This window comes from Meles meles, chromosome 20 (assembly GCF_922984935.1).
Source record: "Meles meles chromosome 20, mMelMel3.1 paternal haplotype, whole genome shotgun sequence".
Classification (NCBI taxonomy): Eukaryota; Metazoa; Chordata; class Mammalia; order Carnivora; family Mustelidae; genus Meles; species Meles meles.
The window spans coordinates 2,942,726-2,965,827 of record NC_060085.1 but is presented as its reverse complement, the minus strand read 5'-3'; the positions used below and the strand labels follow the sequence as shown (position 1 = coordinate 2,965,827).

At 60.4% G+C, this 23,102-nt stretch overlaps 2 protein-coding genes across 5 annotated transcripts; both read right to left on the bottom strand.

Moving 5' to 3' along the window:
- Positions 1-623: 623 nt before the first annotated feature.
- YJU2 (YJU2 splicing factor homolog) lies at positions 624-13,933 on the bottom strand. 3 transcript variants are annotated; one of them, XM_045991732.1, is made up of 8 exons: positions 13,823-13,933; positions 12,116-12,216; positions 10,801-10,945; positions 8,082-8,216; positions 5,747-5,928; positions 4,996-5,119; positions 2,288-2,435; positions 624-2,078 (listed from the first exon to the last, which is right to left on the bottom strand). In XM_045991732.1, the coding sequence occupies exons 1-8, from the start codon at positions 13,844-13,846 to the stop codon at positions 1,966-1,968; spliced, it is 972 nt and encodes a 323-aa protein (XP_045847688.1). In that variant the 5' UTR covers positions 13,847-13,933; the 3' UTR covers positions 624-1,965. The 3 variants fall into 3 exon arrangements, with proteins under 3 accessions (XP_045847688.1, XP_045847689.1, XP_045847690.1); XM_045991733.1 differs by lacking the exon at positions 13,823-13,933 and adding an exon at positions 12,485-13,439; XM_045991734.1 differs by lacking the exons at positions 12,116-12,216; positions 13,823-13,933 and adding an exon at positions 11,043-12,107 and having other exon boundaries at positions 10,801-11,004.
- Positions 13,934-15,750: 1,817 nt separating this feature from the next.
- On the bottom strand, positions 15,751-22,761 carry EBI3 (Epstein-Barr virus induced 3). 2 transcript variants are annotated; one of them, XM_045991354.1, is made up of 5 exons: positions 21,983-22,761; positions 21,218-21,341; positions 19,990-20,165; positions 18,158-18,315; positions 15,751-16,279 (listed from the first exon to the last, which is right to left on the bottom strand). In XM_045991354.1, the coding sequence occupies exons 1-5, from the start codon at positions 22,047-22,049 to the stop codon at positions 16,127-16,129; spliced, it is 678 nt and encodes a 225-aa protein (XP_045847310.1). In that variant the 5' UTR covers positions 22,050-22,761; the 3' UTR covers positions 15,751-16,126. The 2 variants fall into 2 exon arrangements, with proteins under 2 accessions (XP_045847310.1, XP_045847312.1); XM_045991356.1 differs by having other exon boundaries at positions 21,218-21,338.
- Between the last annotated feature and the right edge of the window lie 341 nt (positions 22,762-23,102).

Sequence of the window (23,102 nt, the reverse complement as noted above, 5' to 3'; positions counted from 1 at the left end):
TTTTTAAAGATTTTATTTATTCATCTGACAGAGATCCCAAGTAGGCAGACAGGCAGACAGAGAGAGAGAGGGAAGCAGGCTCCTGGCTGAGCAGAGAGCCCGATGCGGGACTTGATCGCAGGACCCTGAGATCATGACCTGAGCCAAAAGCAGAGGCTTAACCCACTGAGCCACCCAGGCGCCCCATATGTACATATATATATTTATTTATATATATATATATATATATATTTTTTTTTTTTTTTTTTTGAGCAGGCAACTTGCCGTGGGAAACTCAGAGGAGGGCGTCTGCCCGAGCTCAGCAGGGGTCCAGCGAGTGGCAGGGACTTTGCCCACGTTAGCTGTTATTGCCAAGGGGATCCCGTGGACTTCGTCCCGCAACTGGCACCCGTTCTCAAGGGACCCCAGGCAGCAGAGCCGCGGGCACGGGGTGAGCCTGGAAATCGGGGTGAGGGCGGTGTCAGCACCTTCCCCTGGAGGCCGTGGGGGGCAGAGCAGGAAGAGCAGAGCTGGGTGACCCAGACGGGAGCTGCAGCCCTTCTCATCCGGGACCCGATGGCAAACCTGTTGGCTCTGCCGCCGCGGAGCAAAGCAGCCGTAACTCATACGCACACAAATGGGCAAGCTGCTGTGCCAATAAAACTTTATTCACAAAAGCAGGCCGCGGGCCAGCTTTGGCCCGCCAATCATCGTTCGCTGATCTGGGTTTCAGAACAGGATCCACAATCTTCAGCAAAGAACAGGGACAGCTGGCACGCACACATGGCCACAGGAGGGTGGGCTTCCAGGGACGGGAGCTCAGGAAACGGGCTGCGGGGACGCATCAGAGCGAGCCGGGCCCCAGGCCTCCTCATCTCTCCCACAAGTGCTTCCTGGGTTGGATGCTCTCCTCCAGCCGCTGGTCTGAGCAGACCCATCCCAGGCACCGCGCGCGATGATGCTGACTTTGACTTCGGGGAAAGCGGGCAGGGCGGGCTGCGAAGTGCCCACAGCTGGCTCTCCGGCAGGGGGCACTGATCTGCCTGCGGACTTCCACGCTGTAAATACTCCACCACCGCCAAGGTGACCACGGACAGGATGCTGCTGGGGGCCCAACCGGGGGAAGGGACACACTGACCGGCAAGCCCAAGCCGGCGCCACCATCTGCATTCCAGAACTTGGGCCCCCCAGGGCCCTGTTTTCAGGGTGAGGTGGGGACCCGGGGGCCTGGTTGGGTCCCAGCTGCCGCCTCCCAGCCACACTTCCACCCAGAAGTCACTGCAGGAAGGCGGATCCCCAAAGTGGGGGCTTCTCGGCTCCCAAACTCTGCCAGGAGAAGCACAAAGCCGCATTCCCAGATGCCAAACAAATGTGAGTATGTGAGAGGGAGGGAGGGAGAGGAGGGCAGAGGCCGGAGACCCGGGGGGGGGGGGGGGGGACTGGGGGCGGGAGAGCAGAGCTGGGGGTCAGACCTGAAGGAGGCTGGCGGGAGCACAGGACCTTCAACCAGAACACTCTGGTGCAGGCGAGAACTATTCCACAGCCGGAGTCGGGCAACTTTGAAACAACGAAAGCTCCGGAATCGATTTCCCGGCACGTGACCAGCGGCTGGCCCGGCGATCTAGTGCTTCGTAACAAATCCCCCCAGACGTCCACCAATCAATGGACCTTTACTGTCTCTCAGCTTCCGAGAGCCAAGAGGCCGGATCAGCCGCGTTGTGGGGACCACAGAGGCCTGCCGGGAGCCCAGAGCTCTCCCAGGGATGCCACGGCCCAGAACGGAGGGCCAGGAGGGCGGCACTGTCAGCGGGGGACCCCGCGGTCCCCGAGGGCCAGCAGGTGGGGGGAGAGGGCAGAACCGAGTCCCTTGGTCGAAGCCCTTGCTGGCCCTGCCTGCCGCGGAGGACTTCTGGGTTCGTCCAGTCACGCGTGGCTCTGGCTGGTGCGCTGGACGCGGGACCTTGACCTGGGGAAGGGCCTGGGGTCTCAGTTGCTGCCGCTGCTGTCCTCGCTGTCCGAGTAGGCCCCCAGCTGGCTCAGGGAGGAGGTGCCGGGCAACCGGGGCGCAGGCTCAGCCGCTTTGCTGCTCCGCACGGGCCCTGGGTGAGAGAGGAGCGAGAGGAGCGCTGGCCGACCTGGCCTCAACCCCACGCCCCGGCTGGGGGCGCACCGCTCCCCCCACCCACCACTCAGATGGCCCCGCCCACCCCCAAAACCGCAGAGGGGGGCCGGCTACCACCTGGTGGCCCTCTGAGGCACTGAGCTCCTGTCACAGGAGGGCGTGGGGGGTTGGGGGGTGCGCACCTACCCTGGGAGGTGGGTGATGCCAGGCCCTGCCGGGGGCTGCAACCCAGGTCTGTTTTCTTCACCACGACTAGGCCCGACAGCTGGGGCCTGCTGCCAAGGGTGCCAACACTCCGTTCCCAGCTTTCCGCCTTCCTCTTGGCTTTTGGGGCCTGGAGGTGAGGGGGGACATGAGTGGGTGAACCGGCCCCAATCCCACCTTCTCCGGCCTCCCCGCACTTCCACCTCCCGAACCGCACCGCGCCTTCTCCCCGCTGGGCCTTCATCCACGCCAGTCGCTCCACCTGCAATCCCTTTCCTCTGAGGCAGCTGGTGAACTCCTCCTCATCCTTCACTGCCCCCCCCGGCGTCAGCTCCTCTGAGAAACCTTTCTTTACAGTTTAGGAGCGTGTGATCGAGCGAGTGCAGCATGTCCACGCCTCAGTGGCCTCCACTGTCTCGGTACGTAACCCCCTCACCCGTGCGGGGGGTTCCTGTCGTGTTCACGGCTGGGTCCCCCGTGCCACAGACAACTCTTGGCACGAAGGTGCGCTACCAATGTGTTTGATGGAGTGAGGGAAAATGGAGGCTCCCACTTTGGGGACTAGCGAGGGGGAGGCAGAGAGGGGCTCAGGCCCATCTCCAACCAGCACTTCAACCATACGGGCAGGGACCCCTTTTATCGGTTTTAGGTTGAAACAGGAACCGGAATCCGCGGGACTCAGGAGGTCCTGTCTGAGCTGGGAGCTGGAGCTGCCGGGGGCATGAGGGACGGGGCGCTGCCCTCCGGGGCCACCATCCAAGGGAGGAGGGAGGACGGACCAGCGAACAGATCGACAGGGCGTCTGTCCTGACAAGTGGTGTGAACGAAGAAAGACTTCGGTGTGGTGTGACAGCTGAGGGAACAGTGGCCAGTCAATAAGGCGGCTGGGCCAGGTCTCCTCAGAGAGGGGCTGTGGGCGGCCACCAGAACGAGGACGAGTTAACAAGCAGGGACTGAGGGACCATGCTCCGAGCAGGGGAGCGTGAGGTCAAGGCCTGGAGTGGGGACACCAGAGGGCTGGTTCGGCTGGAGCAGGGAGCGCCGGAGGGGGACCCCGCAGGTGCGTGGCCACACACGGCCACCTGGGCACCGGCCGGACCCCTCGAGCGAGCATGGACAGGGACAGATGTGGTCCAGTGGGTTGCAGAGACCAGCCATCCCAGCTGCCGCTTTCTGAAATGACCCACGTGGTCCCCACGGCGGGCCAGCACTAGCCCTCGTGAGCCTCCTCCCCAGGCCTGCGTCCGCCCGCAACACGCACTGCCACTAAGCAAAACTGTGGACGCGGGCACCACGGCGCAGAAGGGGACAGGGTCCCGAAGACATCATGGCAAGGCTTTGGGAGGTCTCAACGGAACCGTGTAGTGCAAACAAAACAAGAAGCGTGTCCTCAGGCTAGGGGCCAGGAAGACACCTGGACAGATGCGTGGGGGGACGGTAGGGCACAGCAAAGGAACCCGGACTGCTCTCACGGTGGCTCCGATCTCATTCCGCGTGAAAGAAGAAAAGAAGAAATTTTAGACAATTCTGGGGCGGTTTATTTCATACAGTGTGAGACCTGTCAGCAGGGGACAGCGCCTCAAGAAAAATGTTCGGTTGTGTCTGAGAGTGACGCATGGACGTGCAGAACCCCCAGGGCCATTCTCCTGGGACAGTCACGGAGCCTCATGGGAACAGGACTGCGCCCCCCACCCAGACTACATTTCCCATCCTCCTTTGCAGCACAACGTGCTCGGGTGGCTGGGCTCTGACCAATGGCACGCGTGCCACTGCCAATGGACTGTGTGGGTCCGGAGCCCTGACCGTCGTCGTCCGGAGCCCTGACCATCGTTGTCCTCCCTGGCCGGGCCCTTGCCCCTGGCTAGGATGTGAAGGTGAAGCGGTGAGGGCGCCCCCACCCCCACCGCCACCCCCAGGCCAACAGAAGCGAGAGCAGGACGCTGCCTGGGCCTGATGCCATTCTGAGTGGCTGAGCACAACTGTTCAACAGAAACGTCACCTCCATGCAGTCCGAACAGCGTGACTGGGCCCTACCCAGCGGCTGAACCTGCGTCTGGCTGGCACGGGCCACGAACACGTAGGAGTGAAAATAAAACATGTCTGGCGTGACCGCTACTTGTCCTTTCTCATGTCCTGTCTTCGATTAACACACCACCGTGGCCTTGACCGCCCTGGATGAGACGCTGTGCTGGCTCAGTCCGCCTGCCAGACGCTCCTCCCTGCTCCCTGCTGCCAGCCCGGGGCCAGCGAGAGGCCCCAGCCCCCAGGGCCCCTGCAACTCACTAGTCCCGCTGCTCTGGTCCCCGGCGGGTTCCCCTCCCAGCCCCACCCTGGCCAGAAGCCGTGACCCCAGAGCTGGGACCCACGCTCCAGAAGAGAGCAGAAAGACAAGCTGCAAAGAGCCCGGGTCCCTGAGAGCTGGGAGCTGCGCAGCCTGCAAGTCCTGGCAGTCACCCCTTGGCTGTTATGGGGACCGAAAAACACATCCGTGTTCCTAAGTCTCCAAGTCTGGGGGTCTGCTCGTCTCAGCGTCTGAGCAGGGGCTGGCCGACTGCAGACTCCGGAGACAAGGCTATCCTGGCAAGCAGCCGGGCCCGCCGACTCAGAGTCGGTCTCTGGCCGCTGGTGCCAGGCCCAGCTCCCCATCTCTGCCGCCCCTCAGAGCCCTCAGGGTGTGCAGGCACACTCACCTCCTCCAGGATGGCGGTGGGCCTGGGCCGGAGGGCCAGCCGCGGTGGGGCAGGGGCCGCCGCCTCCTCCTCAGAGTCAGAGTCCTCCAGCAGCCGGCGTCTGCGCGCCTCCTCCACCAAGGCCCTGTGGGATCGCCGCCCCCCACAGGAGTGAGCGGGGCAGTGAGGGGCCCCCACACTCCCCACAATCCTCTCTGGCCACCCAGGGCGGCACAGTTAAGTGCTGGCCACTGGCCACTGGCCCCGGCCCGCCTCGGCCGGAACCCGGGCTGGGAGCTCCCCACACCACAGTCCCCTTGACTGATGCTGCGGCCAGGACCACCCAGCGCCTGGTGCTCCGAAGCTGCTCCACCAGGACTCGCCCTCCGCTCTGCGCTATTCGCCGCCCGCCCGCCTGGGAACCCAGAAGCCAAACCGGCCCGGTTCAGATTCCGGAAGAGGAAGGAGGCGATGAGACGGAGACGGGGAAGCAGCGGGAGGGTTCCAGGGCGGTCAGTGCCCTGCGGCAAGTGTGGACACAGCAGGCCCTGGTCTGAGGAACCCCCTGCCGAATCATCAAACCTGGGGGGTGAGGCTGGTGACCCCGACAGACCCCACGGGAGAGGAAGAGAGATGTGGGGGAGCACGGGAAAGGCTCCCGCAGAAGGGCCGCCCGAGGCAGCCACGAAGACCCGGAAGGACGCCGCAGGCAGAGGCCTGAGCCAAGGCTGTGAGCGCCCGGGACGCCGCCCGCCCCGCCGGGCGCACTCACGCCGTCTCCCGCTCGTCCTCCTCCTGCTCCTGCTCCCGCCGCTCGTCCTCCGACAGCCGGTGCTGCCGCAGCATGGCCTCGAAGTCCACGTGGGCCTGCCGCTGGTTCAGGTCCTTGAGCTCCTGCAGGTTCTCCAGAACCTCCATCTCCAGCTTCGAGTCCTTGGTCCGGTTCTCCAGCACCTGGCGGGCAGGACCCAGGCTCAGTGTGCGGGGCCACAGCCCCTCCGTGCGGCTGCTGGGACCGCTGGGGTGGGGGGCGGCACCTGCCGGGGGAGGAGCCCCCACACCCACCCACACCCACGGCACCTGCACCGGGGCCCCCTGCCCCGTCCCCTGCTGCACCCATTTCCCAGCTCAGAGCAGCAAGGCGTGGGGACCGGGGGGCGGGGGGCGGGGGGCCGGTCTGCTGAGGCTGCACCACCGGGTGTCCCGCCCAGCTCCAGCTCCGTCCTGACACAGCAGTAAAAACTAAGGGGAGGGGCCTGGCTGGCCGTTAGGGAACGTGCGACTCTTGATCTCCGGGCCTGGAGTTCGAACCCCACGCTGGGTGCGCAGCTTACTTAAAAATAACAGTAACGAAGATTAAAAACGAGTCTGAGCAATCACAATGCGCCGGGCCCCAGGCTGACAGGTGGCCAAGCGTGAGGCAGTTCCATCCCTGCGACAACGCCAGCCCGGGTCTCTGAGGCACGGGTAGGAAGCCCGCACCGGCCTCTTCGGGGCCGCTGCAACCGCGGCCAGAGGGAAGCGGCAGTCCCGAGCGTTCGAGTGTGTGTCCCCAGTTCTCTTGGTGTCCCTGAAAACGCAGAGCCTTGTTCTCCTTCCCGTGAGTGCGCGCTGGACTCCGGGACCCGCTCCCAGCGAGTGCGGTGTAATGGGACAACAGCGCGTCCCATCACGGGTGGATGGTGGATCCTCCCGGCTCCTCTGGATCGCTGGCTCTGGGGAGGCTGGTGCCACGTCATGCGGGGGTGCAGACGCCTCCGTGGCAAAGACGTGGCCAGCTGAGCCTTCAAGAGATGCGGCCTCTTGAGAGACCCTGGGCCCGAACCACCCAGCTCAGCTCCCTGGGCCTCCTGAGCCCCAGAAACTGGGAGCTCAGGAAATGTTTGTAAAGTTGCACTTTTGGGGTAACTTAGGTCATAAGCCCCCGTGGTCATGTGGGTGGACCAAGACGGACACGACCATGCAGGCCGCTGCGGGGACACAGTCCCCTCGGCAGAGCCTGCGTCTCTCCCTGCCGCCCCGCTGGCTGCAGAGATCCCCGCGTCAGGTCCGACATGCGGGCTCAGAAAAGTCAGGAGCGGCCTGGAGGGCCCAGGGATGGATGGGCTTTACAGGGGTGGGGCAGGCCGGAAGGAACACAGACGTCATTCCATTTCCGAGAAAGACGACCAAACTGGCCAGCGGAAGAGGACGGTTTGTTTGAAGAGGGCGTCAGAGTTTCAGCACGCAGGGATTCCTGCGTACGTGCTGGGCCCGTCCCAAGAGTCTCCCGTGTACCAACTCACTTAAGCCCCACCACAACCTCTAAGGCCAGTCATTGAAGCCATTTGGTATACCAGGATGCTGAGGCCCAGAGAGGCCAAGTGCCTTGCCCAAGGTCACACAGCCAGGAAACATTCAAGAGAACGTCTCCTTCCATGCTTCTAGTCTTCATAGCCACCGGTCATGGGTGTCCTCTGTGCAAACTGGGGGGAGCCGGCCGCAGGAAGCACCTCGCCTTCTCAAGTCTGACTTCCTGCCCCCTCGTATTTGTTCTCCCCGGCTGCATGAGTCTGTCCCCAGCTCCACAGCTTACAACCACAGGGATCTCGCTGTCCCCTGGCCGGTGTGGGTCATGGGCCTGGTGCAGCGTGGCTGGGTTCTCCGACAAGGCTTCCGCAGGCTGAAGTCGGGGCTGGGGGTCTCACCCGAGGCCTGGCCTCGCTCCGACTGCTGGCAGAGTCTTGTTCCTTCTGGCTGTGGACTGAGGTCCCCGCGTTCTTGCTGGCTACTGACGGGGCCCCCCACTGCTCCCTGCCACGTGGGCCCCCGCTCTAGGCCGGCTCCTTCACTCCGCTAACGTCCTCTAGACCCAGACGAAGGGCTCCAGTGAGAGGTCCGGCCTGCTGGACAGCCTCCCGCTCCCGAGGTCGACCGTGACCCAATGTGACCACCTGATCGCAGGTGTGAGGTTCCTGCACGCGCGCTCTGGGGGCTGCACGGGGCGTGTGGCCAGGGGGTGGACTCCTGGGACCGCCTCAGGGCTCTGCGGACCACACCTGCCCACCCCATCGCCCTGCCCGGGGCCCGAGGCAGGAAGCGGCGCAGGCAGCAGGCGCTGGCCTCACCTTCATGGGGTTGTTCAGCTCCTCGTCCTCCCGTTCCTTCTGGACCCTCTTCTCCTCCTCCTCCAGGAGCTTCTCCGCCTGGAAGTTCCGTGTGGCTCCGTGCTCCATGGTGTAGTCGGTGTTCTCGGGGTCCGTCTGCAAGGGAGAACGGGCAGACGTCAGTCCTATGGCCCTGAGCAAAGAAGCTCCTGCTGGCCAACAGCCGCCGCCTGAGCACCTCCTCTCCGTGCCTCACTCCTGCTTGTTCCCTTCCGGGTCTTTTTTTTTATTTGAAGATTTGTTTTAGAGAGAGAGTGAGAGCGAGCATGAGCCAGAGGGGCTGAGGAGGACGGAGAGAGCATCTCAAGCAGACCCCGAGGGCCGAACCCAACATGGAGCCTGACACAGGGCTTGACCTCATGACACTGAGATCAGGACCTCAACTAAAACCAAGAGTTGGGACACTCAAACGCTGCGCAACACCCCCCCAGCCGCCCCGCTTGTCTTGTCTCACTGCCTGGGTTGGACACTACTTTCTAGTGCCCCTGTCCTCTTTCCCCAAAACTTCAGACCCCTCTGCACCTGCCCGCTGCCTCCCTCCGCCCCACTGCGAATGCAAGTCTCCGGGCCTTTGCACGTGCCCCGTCTTCCTGTCTGCTGTGTGAGCGCGCATGTGTTCACGATTTCTCGTACTCATAGATCACGTATCAGGTACGTACGGAGCGGGCTCCTACGTGCACTTCTAGAATAGAGGGCGTAAAAAGCTGGCATCCCAGATGAGACCCTGGAGCGCAGAGTCAGCATCAGGGGAAATACGGAAAGCCACATGGTGTGTTCAGGGTCGGTTTCTCGCTGTGACAGAGACAGAGGCACGGCGGGCCGCGGAGGGTGTAGACAGGAGGGGAAGCAGGTGAGGGGCAGGCGGGACCCTCGGTGCCAGCCCTGCCGCCTTGCCGTGTGTGGGGAAGTAGCCCCGATATGGAGCGCATCACTAGAGGAGGACGTGCGAGGACGACAGGGGTCCCGTGTCCCGGAAACCGCACGAGCGCCTCCCTAGAGTTTGTTTCCAGGCTCGGGGCTGGCCGGGCGGCGGGAGCAGCAGGCGAACTTCCAGCTCCGGCCCCGCAGTTCTGAGTTCTGTGTCCACCACGCACGGGCGCAGGGACCTGTGACCCACACGTGCAGCCTCGGCTACTCAATCGCCCGAAGTTCTTCAGCGGGAGAGCCAATCTGTACCGTTTTGCCAGAGTTCCTCTAGTCTTTAAAAATTCGTATATATTTGTAAATTTACATCGTAAAATTGTAAATATCGTAAAAACACACACATATCGTTACCATTCAGGAAAAAAAAGATCATTTTCTGGAAAGGACCCAAGTGTCCATCCAGGGGACAGTGGGCGGTGTAAAACGTGGTGTGTTCCCACGCGGGAACGTGACTAAGCGTGAGGCAGGAGGAGCCCCATCACACGCCATGGTCAGGGGGAACCCGGAACCACAGCAGGAAACGTGCACGAGGACAGGGCGCAGGGCACCCTGCATGAGAACCATCGTGAGGGGCACGTCTGCAGGCGGAGAGTGGGGTGGGGGGGCGGCTCCTGGGGGGGCCCAACAGGAACCAACTGCTAATTGTTATGGGGCTCATTTTGGGGGTGACGGAAATTTCCTGGAACTGGGCACAGGGTCAGCTTAGTCCTCTGTGAGCACACTAAGCGCCACCGAATCAGACACCGTACGTGGTACGTGAACCCCATCTCACTACAGATGTTTAAAAGAGTACTCATGGGGGTGCCTGGGGGGCTCGGTGATTAAGCGTCTGCCTCCGGCTCAGGTCATGACTCCAGGGTCCTGGGATCGAGCCCCACGTCAGGCTCCCTGCTCAGCGGGAAGCCTGCTTCTCCCTCTCCCACACCCCCTGCTTGTGTTCCCTCTCTCGCTGTGTCTCTGTCAAAAAAAAAAAAAGGGACCCCAAATAGTGGCGCCCAGGGTGGGGAACGGGGTACAGTCGGTTGAGCATCTGACTCTTGATTTCGGCTCAGGTCATGATCTCCGTGTGGTGAGATCAAGCCCCTCGCCGGGATCACGGCCAGCAAGGAGTCTGCTTGAGATTCTCTCCCTCCGCCCCTCCCACGCCTCAGCTTGTGCACATGCTCGCTCGCTCTCAAATACATAAATAAATCTTCAAAAAAAGTAATCAAAATATGTAATTCTTTCAATGTCCTTTTTTTAAGTGTTTTTTTTTTTTTAAAGATTTTACTTATTTACTTGACAGGCAGAGATCACAAATAGGCAGAGAGGCAGGCAGAGAGAGAGGAAGGGAAGCAGGCTCCCAGCCAAGCAGAGAGCCCGATGTGGGGCTCAATCCCAAGACCCTGGGATCATGACCCGAGCCGAAGGCAGAGGCTCCAACCCACTGAGCCACCCAGGCGCCCCTCAATGTCCTTTTTTTTATACCCAAAAGGAAAAGAGGTAAAAAGAAATTCTGGCAGAACGTAAGGTCCTCAGCCACTCCCCCCAATTCTCAACATGGTCGTGAACATGGCCGGCCACGCCCCACGTTGCTGTGTGGTCCGCGCCCTGCATCTCGTGTCGTTGCACACCCGGGCCTTTGCACATCAGGCCGCCGGAAACAAGCCTGTCTCCTGGGCGTGGGGCGACATGGGAGCTCCGTGGAGGGAGACGGCGAGGGAGCCGGGAGCAGGGAGCCCCGGGGGAAGGACCCGCCGGCGGGGCTGGTGTCTACCTTGAAGGTGATCTCTGCCAGGCATCGCGTGCACTTGATGTAGAAACGGAAGATGGGCAGGCCCAGGTAGGCCTCGCTCTGCACCGTCTCCTTGCGTGCATTGAACTTCTTGCCCTTGTAGATGTACTCTCCGCACGTCTTACACCTGTGGGCCGGGGCAGAGGGACTCGAGCCACCCAGCACCCTGGTTCCTCCTGCTGGCATTCTGGCACACTGGCACTTTGGCAGGTGGCTACTGGCATACCCCCCGGGACGGGGAGCTCCTTCCCTCCTGAGGCAGCCTGTCTCGGGTTCCCCCAGCCTGGAGCGCTCTTTCTAGTACGTGCCTGGCCCTTGGCCCCGGGGCCCCCTGCTGGGAAAGCACCCAGACGACCCAGACCTGCTGAGACTCGCCCGTCACACACTCGCAGTGGCCTGGCTGGCGCTCGGTGGGTATCTTGTTTCCCACAGAGTCCCCTGTGTCGCCGAGGCCCTGGCACACAGCAGGTGCCCAAAAGGATTGCTGAATTTTAAAAATGAGTGAATGAAGGAGAAAAATGGACCAATGATGGGCAAACACACACTGAATTTCACAGAACGAGGGGTCGGATGACCGGGTGTTTCTGACTTCAACACGCTAAAACGTGAAAAAAGCACAAGGCTCAGAATCTGTAAGACACGGTAATCGTGAAGCCGTACAAAGGCCAAGATCTGAGGATGGTGAGGGAGAGGGAGTTATGGAAGGGGTCAGACAGGGGGTCACAGGGGACTCTCGGGGAGTGAGGGTTTTTTTCAGATTTTACTAAAATAGTTTTTGGAAACACGTATCTTTAGAACTTGTTATTTTTTAAATTAATCTCTACACCTAACGTGGGGCTTGAACTCATGCTCCTGAGATCAAGAGGGCCAACCAGCTGAGCCAGCCAGGTGTCCCTGAGAGGGTGGGGTTGAAGCCAAGACCTGCGGGGTGAAGAGCTGGCCAGGTGAGAGCAGAAGGAAGAATGATCCAGGCAGAAGGAACAGCCTGTGCAAAGGTCCTGGGGTATGAAGAAGTGTGCCTGCTGGAGGTGGGGAATGAGTACACAGGGTCCCATCTCTGCACTCACACTTATAACCCACAATCGAGATCTCGAGGCAGACACTGGCTGGGGGCTCAGAGTTAGGGGTGTTAATCCTGATCTGGGAGGAAAGGGAGGGTCGGCACAGTCTTGCACTCGCTGGGTCGATGTCTCAGTGCCAGGGATGAGCCACTCTCTGGGGATGTCAGGCACCGGGTGTGTCTGCCACAAATGATGTGAGGGGCCACGTGAGGGGCCACGTGGGGAGGGGCACTCACCTCATGTTGAAGGGAGCCATCAGCCGCACCACGTACTGCCGATCCTTGGGGAGCTTGAGTTTGGGGATCTTTGACGGGTCAAAGTCGGGCGGGTAGTATTTCTGTGGGAAGTGAAAGTGTCAGGGGAGCTGTCCCGGGCACAGAAGCAGGCAGAGGGAGGAGCTCTGGGGAGCTGTGCCCAGGTCCCCGGGACCACCCTGTGGCTCCTAGGACTCCGCATACACTCGTCCTTCTGGCTACCACTTACTATGGTGAAAGGATACAGGGACACGTCAGCAGAGGGAAAAGGTGTGTGGGAACGGGTCCAGGAGACCAGGCACATGCTTTCCGAGTCTGCTCCCCCCGAATCACACAGGACGTGTTAATTACCCCAGCGAGATGACCGCACATGGGAGATGGCGTCTCCTAGAAGCTCACAGGAAGCCTGGGGCTTTCACAGCCTTGCAGCTTCCAACATTCTAGACCCGGGAGGAGGGCTGGCACTCCGCATGATCCGCGTTGCTCATACGGAGAGCATAAGCGGGGAACCATCCTGAGACTCCAGTCCCGGGGTGCCAGTCAAGGTCCTAGCCGGCAAGCCAGCCATTCCAAGGACGAGGCTGCGGTGTTAGCTGCGTCCCCCCCCCCCCCCCACCGCAGGGGAGCCTGAGCGGGGAGACCCGCAGGAGGCAGGTGTGGATCAGGGAACACAGCTCCGCGGAAAATCCAAAAATAAAGCAGTCCGTGTGCTGAGCACCCGCACGGAGCACTTCATAACTCTTGCCTCACAGAACCCTTGCAGAGACTCGTGGAGGCAGAGCGACCGGTCCCCATCACAGAGGGGAAACAGCCCCGGGGCGGACACGGCTCTGGGGGGTGCAGCGAGGTCCGGAGGTCAGGAGACCGGGTTACAGGGCCGGGGGCCTGGGTTCGAGTCCTCCACTCCCGGGCTATCCCCCGCCTCCGGGGCCTCAGCGGGCCTGCCCGCCTGCACGCTGGGAGGAGCAGGGGCCGGCGCGGCAGCCCCGGGAACCGACGGGGAGAGCCGGCTGTCGGCTGGGTCGCCAGGGCCGGAGGACTCCCGCGGACACGGAGTCCAGCACCTGCCCCGGGCTGTGAGGACGCCGGCGCCGGACCCTTAACCGAGTGCGGGACAGACGGGAGCGCGGAGCCGCGGGAGCCGCACCGCCCGGCCGCTCACACCTGGGCCCCTGGCCCGGCCCGCGGGGCTTACACACTCCCACAACGGAGCGCTCACTCCCCGACGCGGAGCACACACGCCCCCGGGCTCCGCGCACAGGCACTCGGAGCTCGGGGGCCGCATGCCGCCTTCCGAGCCCACCGGATTCCCAACAGAGTCGGGGGAGGCCGAGGCGGCCGGGAGGGGGCGCGACCCCGGGACCCTGGGGGCGGGGCCTCAGGCGCCTGGAGGAGGAGCGAACGGCAATACCGCGGGGCGGACCCACCCCCAAGGGACGTGACTGGCTAGCTCCCTCCGGCACACCCAATCAGGAGAAGGGCTGGGGCAAGCGTATTCAGCTCCGCCCCGAAAGAGCGCAAGGGCCCACCCCTCACGGAAGGTGATTAGGAGGTGTCTGAAAGCCCCGCCCCGCGGAAGACCGTTGGCGAAGAGATAAAAGTTCCAACAGGAGAGCACAGGAAACCCACCTAGGCCGGCGCTCCGAAGTATCCCGCCCCGGGTAGAAAGCCTAGTCACAAAGTACTTACGTTTAAAACTTTTCGCTCCGACATCTTTGCCTCCTACTTGTCTCTCAAGCACGAGAAGAACGCTTAAGCTCGGTGTTCTCCGAACTTCTCTGACCCGCCCTTGTATTTCCGCTATCGTCACTTCCTCCGCTCTATTATTGGTAGGAGCGTAGCACGCCCCCTTTCATTGGCTCTGGTCCCCGCCTGTCAAGGTCCGAGTCCGGTTACCTTCCCTTCCGATTTGCACCCTCGAGAGTTTGCTACAAAGGTTCCGGGGATCGGCTGATGTGAAGTTCGGGGGAGGTCCTGCGCCCCCTAGAGGTGAGCAGTTGCTCACAAAAATTTCTTCGTGGCGCGCCGTGGCGGCTGCTCGTGACATTCCCTGTTCTTTACTCCTTTCTGGAGCGAACACGGGGGCTGTCATTGAGCGTTTACTCTGTGTGCTGGGCTGCGTGTTCCTGTGTCCCTAGCGTGCACCTGGGGGCCTGGGACAGCTCCCACGGACTGCGCATGTCCACAGAGGAGCAGCCTGGACGCCCTCCCCGACGTTTACCTGGAGTCCGGGGCAGAGACTCATAGACCAGCTCCCGCACCCACCCGCCCTGCACGTGCACGCACCAGCTCCCGCACCCACCCGCCCTGCACGTGCACCCCAGCTCCCGCACCCACCCCCCCTGCACGTGCACGCACCAGCTCCCGCACCCACCCGCCCTGCACGTGCACCCCAGCTCCTGCACCCACCCGCCCTGCACGTGCACCCCAGCTCCTGCACCCACCCGCCCTGCACGCGCACGCACCAGCTCCCGCACCCACCCGCCCTGCACGTGCACCCCAGCTCCTGCACCCACTCGCCCTGCACGTGCACCCCAGCTCCCGCACCCACCCGCCCTGCACGTGCAACAGAGCAGTGTTGGGACAGTGGGCATCCAAAATGGCGTGTGAGCTTCCCGTGGTTGTTGGAAGGTTACCGCCAGCTCGCAGGTCCTAAAACCACCCAAGTTTATTATGCTATGGTTTGGAGGTCAGGAGTGTAAAGTTGGGGCGTTTGGGTGGCTCAGTGGCTTAGGTGTGGGACTGGACGTCCGCTCAGATCATGATCGCTGGGTCCTGAGATCCAGCCCTGCGTCAGTGTGGAACCTGCTTGAAGTCTCCCTCTCCCTCTGTCCTTCCCCTCAGGTGCGCTTTCTCTCTCCCGCTTCTTTCTCTCTCGGGCTGGGGCGGAGAGAAGTCTAAAGTGGAAGGGAGGGGGCTCCAGGGCAGAATCTGTTTCCTTGACCTTCCTGGCTTCCAGAGTCCGCCCACAGGCCATGAACTGCCCACGGATTTTTCTCCTGCCCTCAGTCCTGGTGGCTTTGGTCCTGCCCCCCCCAACCCCCGCTCTCCGCCCCCCCTCCCCCAGCAAGAGAAATTGTCCCAGGCTCATGTCCTATTTGCCTCCACCCATAGTGGGGCTCACCCCCAGGCAGCTTTTCAAGAGGTAGGTGAACTCAACTGCTAAACTCACCCCTTCCCAGGCAGAACCCTGCCCCCAGCCCCAGGATGTGCCTCTGGTCCAGCCCTGACCCCATCCGTGGGAGTGGGGATTCGCTGTGTGTGTCTTACTTCATCCTGTCCCCTCTGGGTCTCATCTGGGTCTACTGAAAGGAGGAAGGTCAGTGGGTTAGGCGTCTGCCTTTGGCTCAGGTCATGATCCCAGGGTCCTGGGATCCATCGCGCTCCCTGCTCAATAAGGAGCCTGCTTCTCCCTCTGCACCCCGCCCCCCAACTGGAGCTCACTCTCTCAAATAAATAAAATGTTTTAATTGTTAAAAAAGATTTTATTTATTTATTTGACAGAGAAAGGGACAGCGAGAGAGAGAGCACAATGCAGGGGGAGTGGGAGAGAGAGAAACAGGCTTCCCACCGAGCAGGGAGCCTGATGCAGGGCTCGATGCCAGGACCCCAGGATCATGACCTGAGCCGAAGGCAGACGCTTAACGACTGAGCCACCCAGGCCCCCCAATAATAAAATCTTTTTTAAAAATGAAAGGAGGAGGAGTCCTGATTCCAGCAACAATATTTTTTTAGTTAAACAATAAAAAACATCTCAGGTTCACAGTTCACAGGGCCCTGCACTGCGGTCAAAGGAAGAAGTACATCCCCATTGCACAGATTGACAAACTGAGGCTCAGAAAGGCGAAGTCATTTGTTGAAAGTTACCCGGCAACTCAGCAGCAGCGAACCCAGGCCAGCTGGGTCCCATCCGTCCTTGAGTGGGTGGCAGTGGGGGGTGGACGTCAAGGACCCAGCCCCTCTTCTGGGCGGGGTGGGGACTGGGAAGCCCCACTATTTGCCCTTGGGCTTGGAGGCAGCAGCAGGGAGACTCCAGTCACTCATTTCCCCGTAGTCGGTAAGGTCCTGAGCAGCCACCTGGATGCAGTACCTGGCTTGGGGTCTCACAACCCTAAGGGTGAAGGATGTGGCTTCAATAGGCCCTACCTGAGAGCAGAAAAGAGGGGCCAGGTCAGTGGGAACGAGGAGACTGGGGAGCTCTGGGCCCCCTGCTCCATCTTAACGAGCTACCTGTGCGCCCCCCCCCAACGTCATTGGTCCTTCCTGGTCCTCGGCCCCCCGAGCCACCCATTTCAGGACACCTCTGTGGACCACAGAGACCCCCATCCCCAACACACCCCCCCCCCAGGCCCTGGCCACAGCCTCTGCGATCGGCCTCCCTCCCTCCTGACCCGCTGCAGTAAACTTGTTTTTAAGTCTTCGGCATACTCTGTTCTGCTTCTGCCGCATCTTGGTGACCAGGGAGACGCTGCCCCTTCCAGAGTCCGCCGATCCTTACAGATCACCTACCGGCCAGGAGCATGGCTCTCATGTACACGCCAGCCCATCAGACTCACAGCCCCCTTCCTCTAGCTCTCTGCTCCACGGGGAGCCTGCTTCCCCCCTCTCTCTGCCTGCCTCTCTGCCTACCTCTGATCTCTCTCTGTCAAATAAATAGATGGGATTTTTAAAAATAAATAAATAAAATTTAAAAAATAAAAAAACCCACCCCCATTCTCACCATTTAAAAAATTGCAAAAAAAAAAAAAAAAAAAAAATAGGGGAGCCTGGCTGGCTCAGCTGGTAGAATGTGCGACTTGTTGTTGTTGTTGTTTATTTGAGAGAGAGCGGGCGCGTGGGGGAGAGGAAGGTGGGTGGGGGCAGAGGGAGAGGGAGAGAAAATCTTAAGCCCATTCTACTGAACACGGAGCCTGTTGCGGGGCTCGATCTCACCGCCCTGAGATCACAACGTGAGCCAAAACCAAGAGTCGGATGCTTGCCCCACAGTGACAGCCAGGCGGTGACTCTTGATCTTGGGGTTGTGAGTGTGAGGCCCATGTTGCACGTCGGGATTACTTAAAAATAAAATCTTTAATATCAAATAAACAAAACTTTATATGCATAAAAATAAAAATAAATTGCAAAAATATTTAAAAGTAAACGAAGGCACACTTGATCAAACGTAAAGCCAGTTCCTTGGCTGCCCGCCACATCGCCCTTGCTCAGCAAGGACCAATTTTTGTAGGACATTTCTATCGTCCCAGAAAGTCCCGTGGGACAGGCTGCAGAAGCCTACACCCTCCAAGCCCGCAGTTCCTGGGTCCGCATCTGCACAGCTCACGGGAGGTGCTCAGCACTACCCTTGCGGTATGTATCTTTTCCTTTGTAAAAATTTAAACAATGTATTTGTTTTCAGTCAAGGTGAAATTGACATGACATAAAATTGACCAATGAAAAAGGAGAATCTGGGGCATTGAGTATATTCATAATGTTGTGCGATCATCGCCTCCTTCTAGTTCCAGAACATTCCATCACCCCAAAAGGAAGTCACGTCCCCATCTGCTGTCTCTCTCCACCTCCTCCCCAGCCCCTGGCAGTCAGAACCCCCTTCCTGTCCAGGGATGTGCCTGTTCTGGATGTTTCCCATAAATGGAATCAATGAACGCAGGCCGTGTGGCCTTCTGTGTCTGGTTCCCTCCCTGAGCACCGTGGGCTCGGGTCCATCCCCGGGCATCTCCTGTCGGCGCCTCGCCCCTGGTCCCCCCGAGTGAGGAGCCCGCACGTGGGTGGATACACGTGTTTTTCTGCTCTTCTGTTGACAGACATTTGGGCAGTTTCCGCCTTTCGGCTGCTGTGAATGGAGCTGCTGTGAACACGGGTGTACAAGCATTTGTTCGAGCTCCCGTCTGCTGTCCAGCCGGGAGTCCCAGGTCTGGGCTGCCTGTGAGTTGCCCACGGCTGCATTTGAGGTCTCAGTGCACCTCCACGCGCACTGTCCCCTCTCCCCAGGAACCCCCCCCCACGGCCTCCCCTCGCCCTCCTCACCTGGCGGAAGCGGGGTGATCCGTGATGCTTATATCGGATTCTGTACTTGAGTGCGAAGATCTCCGGGAAGGGCCAGGACCGGGGGGGTTCCCATTGCACCCACAGCCGCTGCCCGGGGAGGGGGCTCAGGCGGACGCCTTCTGGAGGGTCCGGTTTGACTGATGGACAAGCAGGACGCAAGGTCAGGGGCTCGTAGGCTCGCTCCTTCGTCCAATCAACTAATATGTATTTATTGTCTACTGAGTGTCCATCGGCGTCCTGGACGCTGGGGACACGGCAGTGACCAACACAAACCCCACCCCGTCTTCTTGGCACTCAGTCCATCAGGGCAAAAGACAAGAAACAAGCAGCAAATCCATGCGTCATTGAGACAGGGAAGAAAGATCAAGAGCGCAAGAAGAGTGGCTTGCAGTGACGTTTACATACTGCAAAGCTCACCTTGTCAAAACGTATAGTGCAGTGGTTGTGGGACATTCAGAGTTGTGCAACCCTCCCCTCTCTTTAGCTCTAGAACATTCCATCACCCCAAAAAGAAGCCCCACCCCATCAGCCATCACCCCCATTCCTGTCCCCAGCCCCCATGAGGCCCCTTCCCATCCACGGAGGAGCCTGGTCTGGCCGTGTCACACCTGTGGACTCACACCCCGTGTGTCCTTCTGTGTCTGGTTCCCTCCCTGAGCGTCGTGGGCTCGGGGTCCGCCCCCGGGGGCAGCACATGGGGGCGCCTCGCTCCTGTTCATGACGGTTCCATAATATGGACGGAGCCTGTTTCGGGTACCCATTCATCTGCGGATGCACCCTTGTGTTGTTTCTGCTTTCGGTCTGTTATGGATTATGTTGCCGTGAACATTAGCAAACGAGTTTCTGAGTACACGTAATTTCACTTCTCTGGGGTAGACAGCTAGAATTGGAATTGCTGGCTTCTATGATGTTGTCTTTTTTTTTTTTTTAAAGATTTTATTTATTTATTTGACAGAGAGAGAGATCACAAGTAGGCAGAGAGGCAGGCAGAGAGAGAGGGGGAAGCAGACTCCCTGCTGAGAGCAGAGAGCCCGATGCGGGGCTCGATCCCAGGACCCTGAGATCATGACCCGAGCCGAAGGCAGTGGCTTAACCCACTGAGCCACCCAGGCGCCCCTATGATGTTGTCTTATATGCTCGCTTATATGTCTAGTTGTCAGAGGGACAACTAGACTTTCGTAATATGAGGCAAATATCGGCAACATATAAGGGTCTGCAGTCTTTAATCAGGTGCTCGGAGGGCTCACTGAGATGACCTCTGAGTTGACGTGAAGGAGGTGAGGGAGTGAACTGTGTGGAGGTCTGGAAGAGCGTTCCAGGCAGAGGGCACAGCTGTGCAAAGGTCCTGGGGCAGGACCTGCCTGGTGTGTTGGAGGAACAGAGGAAGCGTATGTGGCTGGAGCAGGTGAGGGAGGAAGACAGAGGGAGGAGGGGAGGGCAGGGAGGGGACGAGGCAAGTCGTGCAAAGCTTTGGGGGCCTTGGGGAGGACTTGGGCTTTTGCCCCAGGCAGGTGGGAGCTATGAAGGGCTGAGGAAGGAAGAGGGTGACACGATTCGGGTGCTCGTGGGTGCCTTCTGGTGGCCACTGTTGGGAGGGCAGGACCGGGGAGGGATTGAGCCCAGTCCAAGTGAAGCCGGAGGCTGGGCATGGCCCAGCGTGGGGAGAAGTGGGCACCTTCTTGGAGAAACGCAAAGGTGAAGCCAACGACCCAGGATGGATGCACAGGAGGTGAGTGGTGAGAGCTGGGAGGGGCAGGAGCAAGAGGGCGCCCCCCCTTCCCCCCCACGCCCTGGCTGCCGTCTGTACTCACTGATGTGCTCTGGAACGAAGGGCACGAAGCTGCTGCTGGGCCAGGGCTGAACCGCCGTGACGTTGAGTATATAAGGCACCATGGAGAACATCTGGACGTCCGGGATGGTGCAGCTGGTGGCCTCAGGGGTTGGCTGGAGGCAGGGCCTGCTCTCCCCGTGGGCAGCCACGCCGAGCCTGGACACACAGAGGCAGCGTGAGGGCCTCAGCATTTCCCGTGGGCCGGCCTGTGTCTCGGACCCATGTGGACGGCATTCAGGGACCACAGGCTGGGATCCTGCTGTTGGCTGTATGACTCCAAGGGAGCCGTCACCCCAACATCAGGGACCCTGTGCAGAGCCAGGGTCAGGGGAATGTCCCACACGGAGACGCTAGGGTCCAGATACTACAGGTTTCTGGAATGTCAACATTCCAGCCTTAGAATTCCAACATTCCGAGGTCCACGGACTCACAGATTCTGAAATAATAAGATTCTGACTGTCCTGAGTTTGGAGACCCCGAATTCTCAGACTCTAGAGACAAGCTCAGTGCTGCACATACAGCCTTCCAGAACAATCCACGTGCTCTGACTGCCGGGTCGGAGGCAGTAGTCCCTGGCCACAGGTGGCCGTCTGCCGTTGGAAGTGTGTCTGGTGCAACCAAGGGCGGCTTTCGATTTATTTTATCAACACTCAGGATCGAGTTCCCGGCGGTCAGATAACAGGGCAGAGTTGGACTGGACCACCCAGGTGGGTGAGGCTTCCTTCCCACCCACAGATTTTATAAAATCTAATCAGAGACCAAGAATTCCCAGTGAACGTTTAGCACGTGAGTCGAAAAGCGCTTTGTGTGTAAAAGGCATGTGGAGTGTCAGACTTAGCACCGAGAGAACGTAAAATACTCATTCAACGTGTTGGTTACGTGTTGACACGATCCTGCTTTAATCCCCCTGGATAACATTACTTTCTGTTGTGAACCGAAACATGGAAACTGCCCGTAAGCCGGTTAAGCTACATTCGATCTTATTAAACAAATATTTGGAATGCTGAGAAGTCAAATGTTAGAAGTAACGTCACTTCTCTTTCCTTTTCAAACGCGGCTTCTGGAAGGGTTTGAACTCTGCATGTGACCCGCAGGCTGTATTTTAGGAAGTGTATCTCTGTGGGCCCGTGCCGCTCCGGCATCCTGAAGGTGCTCGCTAGGCCTCCCGCGGTCCCGGCCCCAGCGTCAGACCTCCCCGGCACTCTGACCTGTACGTGGCAATGAAGGACGCGGGCCTGGCGGAGTGCGGAGCGGGCGGCTGGGTCCAGGAGCAATCCACAGCGACTGGGTACCTAGAGGCCCGGCACCTCACCCTGGGCTGGGCGGGGGCTGCTGAGGCCGTGAAGAGGGAGGAAGCCACGTGAGCTTCCAACCAGCCCCCCCAGGATTGTCCCAGCCCTAGGCAGACCGGCCCCAGCCTCCCTGCCAGCCAGAGGCACTGGGCACACAGTAGGCGCCTAATAAAAGTTTGTGCAGCAAATGAATATGTACATGGAAGGCAGCTGCCTCCACTACAACCTGCGAAGGCAGCGGGTATTAGCCTATTTTCCAGATGGGGAAACTGAGGTTTAAGGAGCCACTGGGGGTGGGGGAGGACCTGGGTGTCGGGGAGCCCCGGTGGGAGGGAGCTGTCTCCACGCAGCCTCTCTTCCTAGCAGCTTTGTTTAGAAGCGCATGGAATGAATGCATGTAATTAAAATGTCTCAGTCTCTCCCTCCCTCTCTCTTTCCCTCTCCCTTTGTCCACGCTGCGGCTGCCACTTCCTGGTGCCACTTTGCAGTGGGACTGGTCCTCTGTGTCTCGGTTTCCCCGTCTGTGCAATGGGACGGTAACCCCCTCCCACGCGTGGGTTATCCAACAGGTGGGTGAGCTCCCACCCCAGCCCAGAATATTCCATGGTAGACAGTCCAACTCCAGTCCCCAGGCAGCGTCCCTCTGCGCCAGCCCCCCGGGCCCCGGAGCGTCCCACGTACCTTCTCTCCCACGGCAGGGTAAGCCGCCCACCCAGAGGGCGAGCACCAGGAGAAGTCTTGAGACCATGAGTCCACGGGCTCTGCTGTCAGGAGCTGGGGCAGGGAGCACCTCGGGGAGCCAGGGGACTCAGGTCCCAACAGAGGGGGAACCACAGCCCCCCCCCCGCGTCAAAGCCTCCACTTCCCCTTGCCCGGGTCTGACTCCCTGGCCGGTTTGTGGAGCCGGCGGAGAGCTGAGCCAAGGCGGCCGAGGAGCCCTGGTCCCTTCACCTGTCGTGGCTGGGCGTGGGGTTCTGGAGGCCCTGGGGGCAGGGGTGGGAGAGGAGGCCTCGAAAGAGAGAAGTGGCGCCCCCGTGGCCTTTCCCACAACAGTCTGACTGTAAGTCCTTCCTTCCGGCTGCAGCGAGGACAAGGACGGGGAAACCCCGGGAGGGGGAAGCGGACAGGGAGAAGGATGAGAAAGGCCAGCGCGGGTAGAGACACAGAGACACAGAGAAAGGGACAGAGACAGAGACGGGGGCCCGAGAGCCAGCAGCAGAAACAGAAGAGAGACACAGAGACAGAGAGACACAGGGCGAAGAGAGACGCAGGCAGGACACAAAAATCACCCCTTTACTCACCGCCCGGCCGCAGGGGTGGGAACCCACCCTGGCCAGCGCTCCACACTCCAGGCCACAAAGACAGAGACATACAGGGCCCTGGGGAAGGAGCTCCAACTGTGGGACCTTCTCTGAGCCGCAGAGATGCCAAGGGACAGGCTGAGCCCCTCCAGATGCCACGCCTTCCCTGGACACTCAAGGAAACCCCGGGGAAGGGCCATATTCCTACCTCCCCCACCCTAGCTGGAAAGAGCCAAGCAGCCCCAGGGGATTTCAGGGGACTTGCCCAAGGGCAGGGAGGCGGGGGGGGGGGGGGGGGGCTTGGGGGGGGTTGGGAGACTCCCGGCAGGGCTGGATTTAGGGCGAGGAAAGTGACTCAGGGAGCTCAGACTTGGATGCCCTCTTCGGTTCATGATCGGACAGTTTGCTCATCACGGACTTCTGGTCGCCCGTTCTGACTTTCGACGACATAACATAGCCCTCATTCCGGGGTCTGAGCTGTGGATGTGCAAGATGGGGGC